At 40.4% G+C, this 17,648-nt stretch overlaps 1 protein-coding gene and 1 long non-coding RNA gene across 10 annotated transcripts in view; one reads left to right on the top strand and one right to left on the bottom strand.

Annotated features, from left to right (window-relative positions):
* Positions 1-17,648, top strand: part of FBLN2 (fibulin 2) — a 111,040-nt gene that overhangs the window by 72,684 nt on the left and 20,708 nt on the right. For 7 of the 8 annotated variants that reach the window (XM_068694035.1, XM_068694031.1, XM_068694034.1 and 4 more), the window contains exons 3-9: positions 2,532-2,643; positions 7,162-7,291; positions 11,040-11,226; positions 12,715-12,921; positions 15,357-15,473; positions 15,920-16,021; positions 17,439-17,579. In XM_068694035.1, coding sequence (XP_068550136.1) covers positions 2,532-2,643; positions 7,162-7,291; positions 11,040-11,226; positions 12,715-12,921; positions 15,357-15,473; positions 15,920-16,021; positions 17,439-17,579 — 996 coding nt within the window. The remainder of the gene's footprint in view (positions 1-2,531; positions 2,644-7,161; positions 7,292-11,039; positions 11,227-12,714; positions 12,922-15,356; positions 15,474-15,919; positions 16,022-17,438; positions 17,580-17,648) is intronic. The other variant, XM_068694036.1, reaches the window with a different exon arrangement.
* LOC137862230 (uncharacterized) lies at positions 11,456-15,431 on the bottom strand. Of its 2 annotated transcripts, none has more exons than XR_011100115.1 (3): positions 15,295-15,431; positions 14,768-14,886; positions 11,456-13,055 (listed from the first exon to the last, which is right to left on the bottom strand). It is a non-coding gene; the product is annotated as an uncharacterized lncRNA (long non-coding RNA). The 2 variants fall into 2 exon arrangements; XR_011100114.1 differs by having other exon boundaries at positions 11,456-13,465.

Genomic DNA, 17,648 nt, shown 5'->3' on the forward strand with positions numbered 1-17,648 from the left:
AGAAATCTGGCTTCTTGGAGGGGCTGCCATGTAACACTGTTGTCAATGTGCTGGAGGAGGGGGTCCTCATTTAAAGTGGATGGCTGCAGAGGCGTTCCTATGGTCTGGTAGAGACTGTTTTTCCACATCTTTAGTTTTGTTGCTGAGTTAATCGGAGGGCTGTGCATCTTTAGCATTGCCATTCTGCAGCAGTGGCATTTTTCCTAAAACTCTTGTAGAGAAAGAGGTCTTCCCCTCCCACTATAGGCAGGACTGATATAGGAGGAATTTACCTAAAAACTGGCTGAGAGATAACCTTGCAAGTACATGGAGGGATGACCTTGAAAATACTCAGAGTGGGTTGCTGGATGTTGGTCAGGGAGTGCTCAGCTGTGGAGCTACTCAAGGTCCATCGCACCCACACATCTACATCTCAGCCTTAGGTTAAGCTTTGGGGTGCTTTTGTCTGGTTTTCTCATAATGGTAACAACAAACCGTGCCAGAGACAGGCCTGGAAGGATTAATAAAATGCACAAAATGCTCCTTATCTCCATATAAATGAATTTAAAAGGAAGTGGATCACTTCAAATGGAAGAGAGCAGGCACTGCTCCAACTCCTCACCGCTGTGCCACTGCCTCTGAGTCTGAAATGTCTTTATTATGCGTACTGACATGTATAGCACTACTGCGAAATCACAGCCCCGAAGCATTTATAACTTACCTTCTGTCCTTCTAAAAAGCATCACTTCATCATATTTGTACCCTGTTAGCTGGTGAGGGGGAGGCTGCCTGCTTTGTGCAACAGAGCCCAGCAGCTGCAAGAGAGGTCAGGGGAGAGATCTTGCTGGCGACATGGTGCTGTCCTTGCCAGCTGCGGCCGTAGGGAAGGCTCCTTGCACTTCAGCATCAGTTCAGTTGGCTTATGATAGTGTTTGGTTGGTGTTTGCACCCCAGTAGCGTGGCAGATGTCCCATCACAAGTTAAACATCTGTAAAGATTCCAAAAAATACTGTTTCTGACCAGTCTGATGTGGCTTGGCTCAGTTCTATACAGCAGGTACCCAGTGTACTGCAAATCCTCTAGTTTGTCCTCTTTCACTGCAACCTGAACGTTTACATCTAAAATGGATAGTCATGGGGAAAAACATACAAAACAGTGTAGCACTTCATATGCCCATCTCTTTTACTCCATCTTAGTGCCTGCATGTGTATGTGAGTGTGTTAGAATCAGGCCTATGTCTCTCAAGCCCTTTCTCTGATGGTTTAAACCCGATGAAGCCTCAAATTCAGCCCTAGGACACTCGAGGTGTATGTTGTTCTCTAGGCAAGTCCTAGGAGTGAAATTTCTTAATCTAACTGATGGAAACAATTTCTTAACACTACATGTACCAAACCTACTAAAAATATGCTTGCTGAGTACTGAGAACTTTAAGGGACTGTGACAAGGAATGTGTTTCCATTTGTTGTCACTCGTATGTGGATCTCCATAATTATAACTGAGTATAAGAGAGCTGCTGAGGCTTGTGTATGCTATATGCCTATTTGTGCATGCTCCGTGTGCTGTAATTCATTTTTTTGATGATGAATGTAATTTTGATGATGAATGTAATAATCACAATGAATGTAATTCATTCATTGTGAACTGTGAGCTAATGATAATGAAGGCCTTGCCACAGCAGTCTGGTGATTTACTAAATTAACCTGCATCGACTGGCCAAACGTGATTTTTCAGTTTATTTTTTTTTCTGAGGTGTCAAAGACAGGGTTGTTTTCAAACCAGTTATACTTTTTTTTTTCTATTTAAAACTCTAACTTATTTCTGCAATGCCTCACTAAAAGACATTACCAGGTGGTCATGTAAGTCAAGGTACTGCAGGTATCAATGCTGCCTCTGTCAGTCATTTGTTTTGTTTCTGTAACCTGGAGCTGAGAACTGGTGGTTCTACTTGTCTGCCACTAGTAGAATGAGCTTACAAAGTATAATACATAAGTAAGTACAGAGCATACTACTAAAATATCACTTGTAGTAGTATAGAAGTCATTCTGGCATGTTAAGAATTATGTCCTTGTACTGACACTTTGCTAAATGATTTTTCTGTCCTATATTATTCTTCTGCAGTTAGAAAATTTACACCATTGTAAAACTGAGAGATTAAAATCCTGTCCAGTGAATTTAAATGTAAATAGTGTTAAAGATGCATTTCCATGTAAATTGTATTCAATTTTTTTTTTTTAAATAACCTGGATTTTGGCCTTCTAAGGACATAGCTGAGTACAGTCTGATATGAGCTTTGATACTTGAAGACTGAAATTCTATTGATTCTAATGGAATCAGTGATCCAAGGGCCACTTGCTGAGAACCCTCTCCCTTTCCTTCCCCCAGCAACATCGTATCATTCTTTGATGTTGGAAAATTAAATTATTTTGCATGTAATGAAATAAAATATGTAAAAATCCTGAACTATCATTATTTTAAATATCTTTTCAATTAAGAAAACAAAGTCACACATGACAGATTTTACACAAAATAATTGCTGTGTATGTTTTATACAGGTTCTACAAAGGAATTGATTGAGAGCTGCTGTGGAGCTGGACAGCAGTGGGCTATCGATAATGGGGAGTGCACAGAAATTCCTGTAAGTGGAGTGGATGGTGATATTTGCAGGTACGTATATCAAAACCAAGCATCTAGCATTAACTCAGAGAGCAGTCCTTTAGAATGTATCAGATAATTGTTCTATTTGTGGAATGTCCAGGAGACTGGGAACTCTTTTCATTTTGCTGTGTAAATTATTGGTAGACTGGCAATGTACCGTGACAAAATAGGAAAAAAGATCTCCCCCTCCCTTGCCTCAAAATCCAGTCTAAGCAGCACCCTTTTAAGATTTCTTCTTCCTCTCTCACATGAGCAGAACATGAATTTTTGTTTCCCAGTTTTATGCGCATCTGTGGAGTTGCAGATAAATAGAAGGGCAGAGTAGCTAAGTGTGTTTGTATTCCATTTGGCAAGTGCTAAATGCAGCGATTATCTGTATCATTAAATGATGTGTTTATTGTCCTATGTGAATGGCTGCTGGTTCTGATGTCTGTGTTCAGCTGGAGGGTACCATACGCCTTGATAATGCTGCTGGTATCAGTAGCATCTGGTCTGAGCAAGGATGCCAGGTTCGAACTCATCAAGAAAAGGAGGATGGGTGCAAAGTGACATGGATGATGTATCGCTCTAGCTGTAATTCATCCCATCTCTCTGTCCTCCCACTGAGTCTGATACAGGCCTTAGGGAGGGCTGATGGCAAAGTTATCCAAGACTCCAAAGATGCAACAGAAGCAGAGTGATCCCAAAGCTTTCAGCATTAAAGAAGCTTGACATAATCAGCTTTATCAGAGTTTGTATCGTTGCACCTTTGCGAAGTTACTGGGTGATTAAGATCCCCCACTGAGAACTGGTGTGACATTGCTGACCCATACCAACTGTCCATGAAATAAAGACAGATTAAAAAATTCCAGCCATACCCTAAGTAGGTGCAAATCCAATACATTAATGAGTTGCATCTGCACATCTGAGGCTGGGTTTAGATGAAAAATTCAGATCCGGTATGTTTCAGTCCCCGTGAATCCCCTTGGGATTTAACAGAGTATGAGATTTGGAGTTCACTTGTTTTACTTTCAAAATTTCAATTGTGTCCCCGATTTAAAGATTTAAGAAACACCTGTAAATATTCTGTGTAAAGCTACGTTTCTTGTTGAGAAACGTTTGGAAAAACTTGAAAGGATGGACAAAAACTTACTGCTCTCATTAGGAGATGTGCCAGTGTGCAGAGCTGGTCACCATGCACATACCTATGTGCTGACTGTGCTATTTCATGAGCCAGAATGCCCACAAGTACTGCAAGCTCCTGAGAACCTGCTGCTAATTTGACTCGGGATCTGAAGATTTTAAAAAGCAGAAGATAGATACTAATTGCACAAATTAGTCACTGTTCTGCCAGGATAGTTGACTGTCAATACCTGGGCTTTATAGGTGACCTCAGTGCCCTGAAGGATCAATTTTTCTGCCGAGGCAAAGGATTGAAGCTCCCACTGTTTTTGTAGAGGCTGTAGGTTTTTTATAGAGGCTGCAGATTAAGGGATCTGTTGTTGCCATTTTTGAGTCTTGAAGTGGCAAAAACTTAAATGTTAAAGCTACTTTTTGAGGTAGTTTGATGTCTCTGGACATTTTCTATTTATGTGCTGAATTGGCCTATGTCTGTAAAACCAACTACAAGATGGGAAATGTATTAATTGGAATGATCAAGGTCTGGGTGAGCCTATAGTTATACAGGTTGAGGTTAGCATAGAGCTTGGAGGCAGGCAGGCAGGCAGTGTAAAATGTGATGTGTAAAATGTGATGCCTCACTTTGAGCAGAAGAATGTAATTTCTTCCTCAGCCGTGGACATACTGATGATCTTTTGATCTGCAAAAGGGTTTTATGCAAAACCCCATCACACAGTGGTATGAATTTTCTGATCTTTCCCATTTCCCTAGAATTCTTAAAATGCCATGCAGTAAAACAAATGTTTCTTATCTGAAGTCCTCTTTTTAGATGTGATTTGTCTATTTCCATGGTCGGTACAGACACATCGGTGCTGTTGTACAGCTGGAAGAAATTACTTCAGAATGACTTCTACACCAGAGAAGTTTCTTTCTGGGACTACCAGAAAGAGCTCATCTGTAGCAACTAGATGAATGAACTTAAAATAAAGATAGTTACAGGAAATCCTTAGATAGTCAACTGATAGCCAGATGTAAAAATATTCCCAGAGCGTGCACCACTGGCTGTTTCAAAGACAGGATGTTAGGCTGGGTGAAATGTCATCAGACCCAGTTTAGTTGTTTTTATCTCTTGAAATGTGTTTTATCAAACAGAGCAGTGTTTATCTGTGTGGCACTTACATCAGCTGTACAAGTATGAATCCTGCTTTTTGCTGAGCCTCTTCATCCCAGTTAGAGACTCATATCAGTTTAGTAAATTGACATCACTGCTCTGCTCTTAACTCATGAACCCTTTCCTAATGCAGAAATATTCTGCATCTTCTCTGAACAAACAACTTGTTTGTGTGACCTGCTGTCAATAGGTTTGTGAAAAAGAAATGCTATTTCCAATTCATTTACCAGTAATACAGTAGCTAAAACTGAGTTGTGCTGATACAATTTAAAAAAATACTAAAATATAAAATGGCCAGTGATACTCCAAATAATACTGTTTCTATTATGCATTTCATACTGGAATGGAATTTCTCATGGACAAATGTCACATTTCAGAAAAATGTGAACGTATAGAGATTTCAGTTTATTAATAATTTTGCACATATAAAAACACTTCTAGCAGCATTTTCGCAATTCTAGAAATGATAATCACTTTTTTTTTTTTTTTTTTTACAAAAGTTTCCATGTCTTATGTAATCAACAATAGTTACTGGTTCTTGAATATATTTGGGTAATAACCATTCATAGCTCAAAAATATATATATATTTCTGTAGTTGGCAATTCATACTGGATTAGAAAGGTAACTTTCTTAACAAAGGACATGATGGTGGTAATCCCCTTCCTGTAATCAAATTCAAACTCCCACTTACTGGTTAGGCTTCTCTCATGCTGTCCAGAATAAAAATATTAATTTACAGCTGATGAAACAGGCCACTTGCATTGTGAAAGTGGCCAAGTAGCTGTCACTAGCTGTTTCCTACTAGAATAAAAGACATCTTTTTTTTTTTTTTTTTTTTTTTCATTTTTAATTGAGGCATTAGAATGAAAACTTGGAAATACTTTATTTTCAGAAAATAAAAGCTTTTGTTTCCCAGGACAACTGTGTTTGGTAGGATTAATAATAGTATCTGATAGACAAAAATTGTTTGCTTTCTAATATTTCTCTTGCAGGGGAGTTGCTTTGCTATGAGGCACTGGCTGATAAAATGCATCAACCTTTCGTTCATCACTATGAGGGCACCCCATGAGGCAGTGTGCTTTGCGACACTGCATCAGCAAAAGATTGTTAGACATCAAGGCTATTCTAGGGAAAAGAACAACTTTGCCCAATTCCTTCACACCACCAAATCTTCCCCAAACAGAAGTTTGTCTTTACTTGTGATCATAATACATATTTCAGCTGAGGTTTGACAAGTTCCTCAGTGTCATGTATTCCCAATCTATAGTTCACCTACTCAATATAATCCATCCAGAAGGCTCCCTGTGGCATGCAACCCTCAGTCCTCACCCTTCCCCACCATAGGTCCTTTGCTATCGTGGGACCAGATGTATGTTCCCCCACCCACCCCAAGGTGTTGCGAGCCTCCGTGCTGCATGCATCTGTGCACAGGTTCATGGAGCAAAGCCCAAGGGATTGGCAGATCATTTTGCCTTCCCTTTTGTATATGAATGAAAGAAGCAGATATCTCTTTGAAGGGGGTTGGAAAATCCACTGTACAATTTAAAATAGTCAGTAGGCAACAAACATCTATTATATATCATTTGGGAACTTGCTGTTTATGATTTGAAAGTTTCATTTCAACCTTCAGTGAATCTCATTAAAATGCTTGATTAAAAAGCCATTTATAGGAAATGGATGTTCCAAAAGTACTCCATATAGTGATCAGGACAACCTTTCTCTGAAGTCAGATGAAAGCTTAAATTCCAGGTTACAATCTGCAGGGGCTATAAAGAGTTTACAGGTGTTTTGTGATGTGACACTGTCCTTAAGTACTGTCCAGAGTATCAGGCCTTTGGCTGGGGAATAAGTAAGTTGTGTATGAGAGCATTTTCATTTCCTCACTTTTTAGGGAAAAGGTTTGTCTGTTTCTGAAACCTTCTGATGGCTTCTGAGAAGCAAAGTGTAGGGATGAAGGACTTTAATGCAAGTATAGATGAGCTGTAAGGGATATTGATGACCAGACTTTGAGAGGCAGTGACCCCAACACTTGATTTTCTGAGCCTTTATCAGTGCATCTTTTCATGAAAAATGAGAAAAAAAAAATTATCCTGCAAATGTCATTGGTACAAACTGTATTATATTAGTATTGAGACACATTAAAGAGAGCTCAAATGTATGGGATGTACTGTGAATCTGGCAGCCCTGGGGTTTTTTATATTGCATCCTGATGTCCTCTGAATGTCAGTGAACACTTGACCTCCTTGATCCTTTGCAGAATTGCTCAGAAGCAGTGTTGCATCTCCACCATCAAGGAGAACAGCTGCCTGGCTGGCATGATTGCAGCAAAGGAGGGAGATGTGTGCGGCCCAGAGGAAAGCGATACCTGTGGAGGATCATCATATAAGGTAAATTGGGATGCTTCTGTAGTCTTTGTTCTGAATATGAGTTGTCTTCATTTCATGCATTTAGCAGTAATTTCTTCGTGCATTATTACGGAGCTTGGTAAATTATAAAGCTGCAGGAGTGAGGCCGGGAAATTACGCAGTTACAGATTTTTGCTTTTAGTGTTTAGGTTTAAATTGCCTGGAGATGTAGCCCCTCTTAGAACTTCACAGTAATGATGATTTGAATGATTTCCATCTCCATTTGTAAGATTTAACTCACTGTATTACTTTTGCCTTCTCACTTTGGAAGTAGCTGAAAAGACCATTTTAGTTTTTGTATCTGTGCAGCAGAAGACTTCAGGAAATGCTAGGGCAAAACTCAATCGAAGATATAATGGGAAAATTTACTACCAAACAGTTTGCTTGGGTACAGTATTGAATTGCAGCCTCATTCCTCAGTTAAACAAAACGATGGACTAGAGGAACAAGTGTTTTAGATGATGATGGAAGCTTTTGTTCATAAGTAACGGCAGACCATTAACCAGCGGTACAAATCACAAAGCACAGCCTCAGCTCGTGTAAATGAGATTTGCTTTATGAGAATCAGTGGAGCCAAACCAATTTAAACTAGTTTGAAGATTCAGCATCTTGCTTGTTGTATTGTTTTTACCAGAAGAGTGCATTTCAGAATTCATTTCACTCTGATAATAATTTACATAGCTATATCTAAGCTTAAGTGCAGCTTCTGTTGTCTCAGCAGGAAACTCATTAGTTCTGTCTGTTCTTATATGTTGGTGATTCTTGTGGATAACTGTTCACTGGAAAAGCAAAGTGCGTGGATGTCTACTCTGGAGTTTAAATTTTAATTAGCTATGCCAATTTGTCATTTTTAGAACTGCTATCTACTTGGGTCTGGAGTCTACCACTAGCATACAAAGAGAATCTGTGTTTGGAAATGCAAAATATTTCTGAAGTATGACACAATTATTGTTCTTAAATTTTCACCAAGGGTCTTTGGCATGCCACGTAGAGCATGAGACATAGAGTAAATCTTGTCATACATGCCATTCTTCGGAAGTGGAGAGAGAAAACTTCATCATTCTTGTCTTAGCTGAAACAAGTTGCTAAATATTCTCATGGAATGGTTCCTTGTGCTGGTCCCAGTGTAACGTTTTCCTTTCCAGAGGATTTACTTGCTGGTAACAAATGTGCATATGTCCTCTGCAGGCATTTCAGCGGTGGGGTCCTTACTTTTGCTTCAAGGTAAATGTAGCAGTGCCAGTTCTTAAAATCCAGGTATTCATCTTGTGATCAATGCAAATTAATCTTAGGCTGATTGTACCTGCTATTTAACACAAAAAGCACATGCTTAAGGAACATTTTACTTGTGCATGGAGGCACCAAAATGCTGTCCAGTTGTACAGGGTTCTAGGAATGATTTCTTTTGAGAGGAGCATAGAACACAGTGAATGAAACATTGGCTCTCAAGGTATGATTCTCAATGTCAATGTACAAATAGTCATATTTGTTGTTAAATGATTTATGGAATTCTGGTGAAATTCAAAAGGTGGCTAGCAGAATATCAGAACCGCTCAAGTTTTTTTGCATTTTAGAAAGAAGTTTTTGGTGAATATGTTTTTTTTTCTTTTTTTTTCTTTTTTTTTTTTTTCTGGAAAATGAGACACTTAATATTAATCTGGAAAATATGTGAACCCAAGTGTGTGACTGATTTAATACCCTCTGTGATGCCTGCACAAAGGATAAACTATGAATCAAAACCATGACTGAAAAAAGCCATATTTCTGGTGGCAAAAATTCCAAGATTTTACAGCCCTTTGGTAAAAACATATTTAACATTTTTTGAATATTGAAACTGAAAAAAATGTACCAGAACTAAAAAATATTTACAGAAAGTAGAATTTTCAGTTGATGAAATTGAATTAGGGAATTCTGGATTTGGGAGGATGACAACAGGATTTTTTTTATTTCTAGCATGACCATAGTTTATTATAATTAGATTATTTTTTTTAATAATTAGTTTGAACATATGGCTTTGTCCCTTTAATATCAAAAATAATTCAGCATCTTCAGGAGCTATATTCTAGACTGGTCACAGACATATTTGGGTGCTGATGTCAGGCTGTTTTGGGAGGAAAAAAGCTAAATCTTTGTGCGTGCATATTTACAAATGTGAACAGTGCATAACTTCTATCTGTGATGCTTGGGGACCTTTCAGATTAGAAATTACAGACAGAAAATGAGCTATTATCAAAGGACATGTGTGAAAAGCCCAAGAAACCCTAAAGCTGCAGTGTTTGTCTCTGGAAGTGACTCAGCGAAAGCGTTTCTGCAGCCTGGGTTGCTAGCAAACAGGTTTTCATATCTCCTTAGTGGAGACAGGCTTTGTTTTAATGTGAACACCAACCTAGGATTGCTACGTATGAAACATGATTCTTTCGCGGTTCCATACCGCGTCCAGCCCTTACAACACCGCTGCTCTTGTTTGCTCTCCTCAAGTCAGAGTTCTCTCGGGAAGTGAGAGCTTAGTTCAGCTTTCTTCTGTTCGGTCCTTGGACTTTGTGTTGACATAGCTAACTGGTGCCAGGTTGAATTACGACCTGCATTTTATGCATCCGACACCTGTCCATTCACAGACTGAAGATCTGAATGGGTTGAAATCGCTTTTCTGGGTTCAGAGAGGCTCTGTGAGGCTCTGCAAGCTGTAAGTGGGTGCTGCTGAGCTGGATGTCTTGATTAGCACAGGACTTGCAGAGGGGAAGGGACTGCATTTTATAACTCTTCAATCAGAGGGAAGGCATCTTAAATGTATGTATTAGGGATGCCAGGACACTCGTATTTAAATCCAGACAGGCATTGTCAATTCACATATGACCTCTGTGTGTCTCTGAAGCAGACACAACTCCTCAGCTGCCTTGCTTGATTAGATATCCACTGTCCATACACAGTATGGACTTTTTGAAGTGTGTTTGGGGTTTGATATAACTTATCTAATACCTTTGTGGCCTAAGTGTGCAATAGATTTTATGTGACTGAGTAAAGCACAAGACTGTTTTTGTCTGCAGCCTGCAGCAGAGGAAACTACATGAGAGACTGCCTTTAAGGGTTGCCCCATTGCATCGACCTAACAGTGAAGCTGGTGCCTTAGATTCACTCAGGAAAGAAAAGGAAGGCAAAAAGCTCACAAAATACAAGCTGGCCTTTCTCTAGGCACTGTCTAGGCAGGTGTCCAGGACAGTCAGGTAATTAAAGGTCACAGCAGGTTTGCAGGGCAGTGGTGCGTAGAGGAAATGGTCTTTACTTACATACTGACAGCTCGGGGGGTTGCTGCTGATCCTTGTTTATATTCAAGGTATTTGCAATTCCTTTCACGTTGCTTCAAGCAACTAGCTGTTTTTCAACATGCAGATCTGTGTTGTTTTTGCTTATACGAAAAACAATGTAGTGGCTGGGTGCAAGAGCTGGAGGGAGGTGATCTGCAGCACTACCGCATCCCTCCGTGTGAAGCCGCTGAAGTTGGTGTCACAGTGAGACTTTTTGCTTATCCTCATTGTGATCGACCCATTTGTGCAGGAATGGCAAAAACTAGCACAAGTCAAGCTTTGATGTTTGCAACTGTCTAAACCTTAAGCACTTTTCCAGATGTTCCACTGCTAAGGAAAGTGGAGATCAGTTCCAGGTGTGTGTGTGGGCTCATCCTTGAACCAGACTTTATGAAATCCTTGTTACTAATGGTCTCTTTCTTTTGCAGCAATGCTGTGATTGCTGTAATCTGGGCCTGCGATTGAGGAGTGAGGGGAAAACCTGTGAGTCCAACATAAATCTGGGCTACCCCTGCAGCCATGTGATGCTGTCCTGCTGTGAAGGGGGAGATCACTTCATCCAGCCAGAAATAAAAAAGCATCCCGAACCTTTGCCAACAGTGACACCTGAGAAGGGTTAGTGTCCATTTTTAATTTGAAGATGTTGCAGATACAGTCTCTGTCTCACACTGATCCCCAGAACATACCTTTCCTGTAGTGTTGGCATTCCCCACCCCCCTTCCACTCCCTTGATTGCATAGTGCAGGGACCTGCCAGATAACAAACAGAAGTGCTGCTGCTTCTGGGTGATATGCAGAGTATGCCGTGAAGACCAGCTGGATGAGAGATGAGACCTACCTGTCAGTTTCTTTTTTTTTTTTTTTAAACAAACAAACAAACAAAAACTTTAAAGACCTTTTTAGACCACTGGTGGGCAGGAAGCCACAACCCTTTGTAAGAAGCAAAGCTGAAGCTGTTGATTTTCTTTTAGCAGTCCTGAATGATTTTGTGTGAAACAAGCCATGAGTTTTTTCCAGACAAAGTAGGCCCATGCTTTATGTTAGCAATGAAACTTCCAGGAATTAGATTTCCTATTGTACTCCTGAACATCACAGGACCTTTCCCACAGTATACACTGGAGAAGCCCCAGAGCACTGTAATTGAGGTTTTATTCTTCCAACATATGAGCATGGTGATGCTGAAGAGCTAGGTCAAATCCCTGCTGTAAAAGAGGCATGACAAAGGGAGCATGACAAATCTGGAGCTTGGACAGCTACGCTTCCCTCAGCCCAAGGCCACGCTCCTTCCAGCATCATTCTGTAGCCACCTGTCACGCATGAATTGCTCGGTAACCTCCTGGATATGCAAGGGTTCAAATTTTGACCATTCTCCTCTCATAAAAGAAATGTGTATTTTCTCTTGCCAAAAAGAGTAAGGATTTATTTCAACCTAGCTGAGACTACACTGACCGAGGAAGTTTACATATATGTGTTTAAGAAAAGCTGACTGAGAAACTTACTGAACAATTCATTTAATATCACAGAAAATCTTGTCAAACTTGGTCAAGAACTGAAAAGAAGGATAGTGCTTTTGCCAGTGTTCAAAAGCAGTAAATGGGATAGCCACGTCAGTATGGAGTGGGTCCTGAAATATTTGTTATGCTATTAATATTTGCTATATTGTTAGCTGCAGAAGTAGCTAACCAGTTAATAGTGGTTAGATGAAGAGTCTCCAAACTAACTGGTTAACTTTTTCTTCTGAAATTTAAAAATTGAATGTGGTGTTGCAGTGGGGACAGTTTCAGATGAAACTTCAGTGTGATACCTTGGTACAAATAACAGCAATGGTGTTAGTGAGCATGAAAGTTGAGCTTGTGACCTCTCAAGGTCTTTTCCTCCATGGCTCCTGTGAAATGTCTGTCTGTCCAGCCTTACAGAAAGATGTAGTGGATGTGTCCAGCACAGTGGTCTTATCTTCAGGATGGATGGATTTTCTCTTGTCCTTGAAGTAACTGTTTTGGGTAGATTTTACCGTATCTGGAGTTTGTGTGAGCAAATGCTCCATCCTTACAGAGCTAATGCCAAAGCACCTGTTAGAGAACCAGCATGTTTTGTTCTCTGTTAGTTTCAGAGACGGAAGATCACAATGAAGCTTTGTCCATCAGCAATGAAGCTGAGCTGTCAAATAACCTGCCTGGAGATGACCTGGATGAATGTCTTCTCTATGGTGGGGAACTCTGTCAGCATTTGTGTATAAACACTGTGGGGTCCTACAAGTGCTCCTGTTTCCCGGAATTCACTTTGCAAGAAGATGGGACCAGCTGCTCTCCAGGTGAGGAAAACAGGGAGAAAATCCTTGACTGATGGTGTCTTTCTGCCACCTTTACTGATCTACCAAGCATTTCTTCAATTTTTCTGTAGTTTCTGTGAAGTTTTTTGGTGGGTAATGATGCATGGATGTATTCCCTGGAAATTGGACAGGTTAATAATGTAAAGAAAAACAACCCCTCAGGAAACTTAGATTATGCTTAATTTTTGTGTATCTATAGTATGATATCACGGTGGGTATTAAATTTATTCAAATCAAGACCATTTTAACTTTTCAGAAGAGGATTTGTAAAATTGTTAATGGAATACCTTTCCTTTTTAGAGTCACTTTCTATTTTGCAGTTAGCTTTCCTTTAGATAAACTTTATTCAGTTCAGACACACAGCAATGCTTCCTGAACTTCAATTTTTATGTAAAATCATTAACATCTTTCAGTGATGTAAAATCCAAATATATAGTGTAGTGGAAGTCTTGAAAAGAATGTCTATTGTGTAATAATCGTATCGATGTCTGGAGTTCTCCAATGGCGAGATTTCAGATCAGATAATCTGAAAAGTTGAAACCTTAGATTAGTTACAAGTGCTTTCAATTATTTAACAAGCACATGAAGCATTGCCATCCCATGACAAAATTCCTTAGACTTCAAATACCTCCTGCCCAAGCCAAATAATGAATATTCATTATGTCACTTTTCTCAACATGATATTACAGTACACAATAATGTGTTTGACTGTTTCTGCAGCAGCTGATGCTCTGTTTATATTAAAATTCTGGGGAAAGAGCCTAATCCAAACGTGTTAAAGAAAATGGTTCTTATTTTAGCTCTGCAAAGTTTGGCTTGATCACTCACCTGGAGCATAGCAGTGTTTTTTGTTTTCCTTTGCTTTGCTTCTCCCATTACTAACTCTGTTGAAGTGCAGATTTGGGTTAATACATCTTGTATCTGAGTAGTCAGTATTCTTGGCAGTCCTGCAAGGCTGCTGTGCCAAGAGGTGTTGTTGGTTGAGGCAAGGGTTGAGACTGGATTGAGGCATCTGAGACACATAGGAAGAGCGAGGCAAAGCAGGGCTGCTACTGTCATTCTGGAGTCCTAGGTCACATTATGACCTGGACAAGAGAGATGGTGGAGCAGGGCACTTCCCTCACTGTTCATGGCTAATAAATATGTGCTCTGCCTAGCAGTGTGGCATTCTGGCCTGTTGTTCCTTGGTTTTCCTCTGTGTACATGCACGTCTCTGTCCTGTGTTCTGCGCATGGAGGCCCACACCAGGCAGTTTTAAATCTCACATTGCTGGTAATTCTTACTCCTATGATTAGATATAATACTTTTTTTCTACCTGTCCTAGAGCATTTCCTGCTCTGTGCAGAACCCTGAATGTTTTTGTATTTAACTTTAGCATTCTAAAAGGTGTCACTCTTTTCCACGAGGCTTAGAAGTGATGTTCTTGCAGCTGCTCTGTGAGGCAAGGAGAATGTGTACGTTGCTGAAATATCAGCTTCTCACTTCTCTGCTCTTTGGGGAAATCATTTTAGATATGCCACAATAAAGAGTCTTGCATTGACCTTTCCGGTGTTATAGTCCACTGTATGCCTGTGGTTTGTTTTATTTAAAATGAAATCACTCTTCCCTATACTCCAAACCTATATAGCAATTGCAGTTAGTCATTTACTGTTGCCATTGTTTGGTGTCTCATGCTTTGCTCCAGGTGATGCTTGAACTCAAATGAATGAAAGAATTTAGCCTTATGGATTTAGATTTCCATTCTAATGACATTTAGAAACTAGATTATTCTTATTGATATAATAGAGCTTCTCTTTAAAAACAAACAAACAAAACACTATTCACATACCTTTAAAGTTACTGTTTGTTGGAAATCTTAATAACAGCAGCTGTCATGTTTACCACTTGGCTTTGTAAAAGTCATTCCAGAGTATCCTGTGCTTGTAAAGGTGAGTGTCTGCTTTTCATCTGTGTTGAGATAGGATAGACAGAATGAGTTTGTTGAACTTGTTTAGAGTTCTGCTTTTTTCCCTCCCGTGCACCAAAAAAAAAGACACCCACTGTCTTTACAATGTAACAGCATTATAAAAATTTAAATTAACACTTGGTTTGACTCATTAGATGTTGACATATTTTATTCTATGGAAGCTATTTCCAACCCAGCTCCCTACTCTATCCATGACACATGTGAGCATCTCCACTAACTTGCAGCACTCTGTGTACACGCGTGCATACTGTCACAGTTGTTTTCATCAAACATGTGGCATCTTGCAAAACCAACCATTCGGCTCCACACACAGACAGTTGTCCACATGACCAAAATGTTCCTTACTACAGACCCGGATGGAATGGGACGATTAGGACCAGGGCTCTTACCATGGGGTGCCTGGTGGGTGTGATGCTGCCCCTAATCCATCTCTGCCCACCCTGCCTTACAGACCCTGATGGAGGACAGGTGACAAGGCTGGAAGCAGAACCCACTGCCCCTCCAGCAGCCTCTCCTGCTCAGCCTCTTCTCATCGTGTCCTTACAGGAAGAGCAGGATAAGTGCAAAGGTATGTCAGAGGGGAAAACTGCAGATGCAAATGGCTGAGGAATGTTTAGTGTCAGAATAAAATTCCACATCCCTTCACCGATGTGATTGCAGTGCACATCCTTAACTTGTTACCGCTGGCATGAGCCTGAGAAGTTGTCAGGGGAAACCCAAGGAGGTAATTTGAGGCTGTGCTCTGATTTCAGGGTTATTACACACCTGCTATTTAGTTTAAGGTAACCAGCACAGCTGTGCAGTGTAAAGTGCCCAATAGAGGTGGGATTGGCACAGGTGTGTTTGTGTGATTGGAGGGTTGCAAGCAGTGATTAGGGCTGCCTAGACAGATAGTTTACAAACTGCGCTCCCCATTGTCTGAGATGGGAGTCCATTTGGATGACCTAGAGTTTTGTAACTTCAGCTGATCTGTGTTGTGAATGCTAACGTATTTTGCAATTTTGCTCGGTATAGATAATGGTCCCTGCAAGCACATCTGCAATGTTGTGGAAGGAAATGTTGTATGCTCGTGTTTGTCTGGATATACTATCATGGCTGATGGGATTTCTTGTGAAGGTAAGTGGTTATGGTTCACCACAGAGATGTGACTAAAACATTATTATGTAGACCTCACTGATTGCAGACCCCAAGGTGTTTTCTTAAGGGTTCTTTATTTTCAGTATTGTGCATTGCAAATGGCAGTACAGAGACAAAACTGCTGCCTCTGAGACCTTTTGGCAGAAGGAATAGCAGGTCTCCTTTATAGGTGACTCCTGAAGCACTTCTATCCAGTCTACCTATTACCTGGGTGAGGGCAAGCCCGGTTTTGTGCTTATTTCCTCTGATGTCCCAGACTTTTCTTCAGCCCTCTAAGTATCTGCTCCCACTGCTGCTTCTCCCAGATCCTCACTGTTTAGCTATGGACTTGCAGCCTCTCTTCCTGAGAATGGAAGCAGCTGGCAGGACCTGGGCATGTCTGCTGCCTTGGGGAACCATCTCAGAGCTACAGATCTGCCCAGTGACCTGTTTTTTGTTGGTGGTGGGTTATTATTTTATTTCTGCTGCCTTGAAGATGTGAGGTTTCACTGGTATGAAGAATGTGCCACTGTGGGTGGGTACAGCTCCATGCGTTTCACTTGACACTGAAGTTCAGGCCTGCACCATGACAAACAGCGAATTTCGAAGCTGAATTTATGATCCTTCACATTCTATACATTTTAAATGGACATGTTTGGTTGGTCACAAAGGATATCTTTGCACAGCAAAGACTTTGGGGGTGAGAAGCAATGCCTTGTGACATACCTTTATTAGAAATTTGTAGGTATGGGAGCAGCAGCCAGCAGTGAAACGCGAATAGAAGTTTCTGATGCTCAGAATTGCTCACAAGTGATCCACATCCCTCTTAATCTCAGAACTTATTGAATAACAAATCATTTTGATGGAATTCCAGATAGCCTGTGAAGAAAATGGGAATTTAATATCACCAGATAAATATTCGCTGTGCAATGCTTACTCAAGTGTGGTGGAAGCTAATTTGATTAATGTTGGAATCAAAAGGGGCATTTCAAGGCATTCACTTTCCTGCAGGAGGTGAAGAAATTCAGAAGTGTCACTGGAAGTAATGAGTTTAAATTGTAGCAAGATACATTTATAATCTGTGTTAAAATAGTTATTTGATGGTAAGGGTGGGTATGCACTGGGACAGGTTTCCTGGGAAGAGTGTGTGTTGCACCTGCATCACTGCCCATTTTTAAGAATAGCTCCTTCTGGAATGACAACGGTGCAGGGGTGTGAGCAAGGACTAGATGATCTCTGAGGGTTTATCCCAGCCGTATTTTCAGTGTAACACTGTATTTATTATAGCACATGCTGATGTGGTAGCTCCAAGACACTTCATTTAGAGATCTCCAGCGTGAAAGAAATGTTGTTTCATTTCAGAAATCGTTCTAATAGCATTCTATTTTTCCCTTTTGGTTGCAACATGTTGATATAGATTTGGATGAGTGCCTCACAGGTGCTCACGCTTGTTCCAGAGGACAATTATGTGTGAACACATTGGGATCATTCTACTGTGTCAACCACAGAGTGATCTGTGCAGAGGGCTTTATACTCAACAGGCATAGAAAATGTGTTGGTAAGATGATAGGTATAAGCCATTCACCACAGCATCGTAATTCTTCATGCTCTGCAACGCATTTGAACC

This window comes from Anas acuta, chromosome 11 (assembly GCF_963932015.1).
Source record: "Anas acuta chromosome 11, bAnaAcu1.1, whole genome shotgun sequence".
Taxonomy (NCBI): domain Eukaryota; kingdom Metazoa; phylum Chordata; class Aves; order Anseriformes; family Anatidae; genus Anas; species Anas acuta.